The 2,972-nt window shown below is 39.0% G+C and overlaps 1 protein-coding gene across 1 annotated transcript; it reads left to right on the forward strand.

The window, feature by feature from the left end:
* Positions 1 to 304: 304 nt before the first annotated feature.
* Positions 305 to 1,712, forward strand: LOC120194772 (1-aminocyclopropane-1-carboxylate oxidase-like). Its single transcript, XM_039196979.1, has 4 exons — positions 305 to 494; positions 625 to 851; positions 941 to 1,274; positions 1,356 to 1,712. The coding sequence occupies exons 1-4, from the start codon at positions 387 to 389 to the stop codon at positions 1,644 to 1,646; spliced, it is 960 nt and encodes a 319-aa protein (XP_039052910.1). The 5' UTR covers positions 305 to 386; the 3' UTR covers positions 1,647 to 1,712.
* The last annotated feature ends 1,260 nt before the right edge of the window (positions 1,713 to 2,972 follow it).

The following is a 2,972-nucleotide window of genomic DNA, read 5'->3' on the forward strand; positions in this document are numbered from 1 at the left end:
AGAAAAGAAAGAAGCGACAATATTTTTAGGGTAAATAATTTAGTATCACGATGGTTACTTTCAAAAGTGTGAAACTTTATTCATATGAAAAGCGTCATCTAATTCGACAATGACAGTCTTGTTATTTGGTTTCAACAACAAAATATTTTACGAATATATTTAATTCTCTGCACATATATTTTACATACATTTTGGATTTTTTTTTCCAGTTGAAATCTCTTTTATGTCTAATCTGCTTTCATTTTCTAATTTTTTCAATTTCACCGGGTTTTCCCCTCAATTCTGTGCCTATAAATTGCACTTCCCCGGACCCCGTTTCACTCACGCCTTGAAACAAACACAGCAACACATTACTAGAAAAGCTTAGTAAGATCCCGAGACCAAAAATGGAACTCACTTTCCCCGTGGTTGACTTCTCCAAACTCAACGGCGAGGAGAGAGCAACCGCCATGGAAATGATCAACGATGCCTGTGAGAATTGGGGTTTCTTTGAGGTACTAAATGCTCTGAAATATGTGCTTTAGACTAAATCAAGCATATCTACAGTTTACAACTTTTACTCATTTGATTCGTAATTGGTTATAATTAATAATGCTTCTAATCCTTTGCTATTTTCTTGAAAAGTTGGTGAACCATGGGATATCTCATGAGCTGCTGGACACAGTGGAGAGGCTGACAAAGGAGCACTACAAGAAGTGCATGGAGCAAAGGTTCAAAGAAATGGTTGCCAGTAAGGGTCTTGAGGCTGTTCAATCTGAGATCAATGACATGGATTGGGAAAGCACCTTCTTCTTGCGCCACTTGCCTGAATCGAACGTGTCTGAAATTCCTGATCTTGAGCTAGATTACAGGTCAGACTTGAGACTTCACTTCCTTTTCTTAAACAGTAAGAGTCTTTATGTTTTTAACTGACATGGTTCACTTTGTCATTTTACAACAGAAAGGTGATGAAGGAATTTGCAGTGGAGTTGGAGAAGCTTGCAGAGCAACTTTTGGACTTGTTGTGCGAGAATCTGGGGTTGGAGCCTGGTTACCTGAAAAAGGTGTTCTATGGGTCCAAAGGGCCAAACTTTGGAACCAAAGTCAGCAACTACCCTCCATGCCCCAAACCAGACCTGATCAAGGGACTCAGGGCTCATACTGATGCTGGTGGAATCATCTTACTGTTCCAAGATGACAAGGTCAGCGGCCTTCAGCTTCTCAAGGGTGAACAATGGATCGATGTTCCTCCGATGAAACACTCCGTCGTCGTCAACCTTGGTGACCAGCTTGAGGTATAACAAAGCAAGTAGTGGGTCTTTATTATTTTACATCTTGTGGATTAGATGCAATTCATTAATATCTGCTTGAACCAGGTAATCACCAATGGCAAATACAAGAGTGTGATGCACCGTGTGATTGCTCAAACAGATGGCAACAGAATGTCGATTGCTTCCTTCTACAACCCGGGAAGCGATGCCGTTATATATCCGGCACCGGCTTTGGTGGAGAAAGAAGCTGACAAATCTGAAGTGTACCCCAAATTTGTGTTCGAGGACTACATGAAGCTCTATGCTGGCCTCAAGTTCCAAGCCAAGGAGCCAAGGTTCGAAGCCATGAAGACCGTGGACTCCACAGTTAACTTGGGTCCTATTGCAACTGTTTGAGTCCTTTAAGAAACGGGTTTAATTCAGCATTGTGTTTCTGTTTATAAGTTCAGTCGGCTTACGTATGAATTATCATGTTAAATTATTACAGTTGTGGAATGTGTGAGTGCTAGCAGGTGTGGATCTTAGTAGTCCAAATAAGCTTGGACTAAGAATCCCTCCGTTTTATATGACGCCTGGTCGCTAGTGGCTGTGATATAAATGACATGTTTTGAGTGAACAAATTATATTTGATGTGCAATTTGTCTTCTAGATGTTGCGGAAGACGGCTATCGGATAGAATAAAATCGCAACTGATAATTTGAGAAAATAAAAATGAAGATAAAAGAGACACAAAATTTACGTGGAAAACCCCTAAAAATTTAGGGTAAAAATCACGGGCAACGGTAGAAGAATTTCACTATGAGAAAATAGGAATTACAACATCTCTCGATCTACCAAGGAGAAAACAATGATAATTCTCTCTAGATAAAAATGAGAAAACAACTCTCAAGAAACTCTCTAGTATTGGAAGAAAGCTAGAATGCTTTGGGATGATTTTGAAGCTAAATGAGCTAGGATATTTATAGTTGAAACTTAAGGACTAATCTTATAAATACCCTAAATTACAATGACTAAAATTAATTATCCCATTACCCAATTTCAACAAAAATTAGGTGCCTAATTTTTGACTTTGACAAAGCACCATTTGGTGCCTAATTTGGTGCCTAAATTATTTGACTTTTAACAATCTCCCACTTGGAGATTTGATTAGAATAATCATATCTTCACACCATTCTTTCTACCTTGTACCTTCATTTTTGCTTACGTTTCTGACATGCCACAGGAGGATCGACACCAGGTAAATTTATCAGCATTGTTTGCCTTCGTCATGAAATCTGCTATGTTGTCTTTGGTATAGATTTTCTGCATATCTACCGTTCCTTCTTCCACCTTTTCACGAATGAAATGGTACTGAACTCATATGTGCTTTGTCCTTGAATGAAATGCTAGATTCCTTGCTAGATGCAAGACGCTTTGACTGTCACAAAACAGAGAGACATACTCTTGATTGTGCCCAAGCTCCTCCAATAGCATCTTCAACCAAATTGCTTCTTTACTGGCTTGTGTAGCTGTTACATATTCTGCCTATGTTGTGGACGTAGCCACAACTGACTGCAATTTTGAAACCCAGCTTACAGCTCCACCAGCAATTTTGAACACATATCCTGTAGTAGATTTGCTTTTATCTAAATCCCCTGCATAGTCAGAATCTACATAACCATTGATAAGTAAGTTTGATCCTCTGTAACATAATGCAACATTTGAGGTCCCTTTGATGTATCT

This window comes from Hibiscus syriacus, unplaced genomic scaffold (genome assembly GCF_006381635.1).
Source record: "Hibiscus syriacus cultivar Baekdansim isolate YM2019G1 unplaced genomic scaffold, ASM638163v2 tig00117000_pilon, whole genome shotgun sequence".
Lineage (NCBI taxonomy): Eukaryota > Viridiplantae > Streptophyta > Magnoliopsida > Malvales > Malvaceae > Hibiscus > Hibiscus syriacus.

Excerpts from the sequence above, each read along its gene's own strand:
- LOC120194772 (XM_039196979.1), top strand. The coding sequence starts at position 387 with ATGGAACTCACTTTCCCCGTGGTTGACTTCTCCAAACTCAACGGCGAG. Across the intron at positions 852-940 it reads GATCTTGAGCTAGATTACAG|AAAGGTGATGAAGGAATTTG; the intron begins GTCAGACTTGAG and ends ATTTTACAACAG. Across the intron at positions 1,275-1,355 it reads ACCTTGGTGACCAGCTTGAG|GTAATCACCAATGGCAAATA; the intron begins GTATAACAAAGC and ends TGCTTGAACCAG.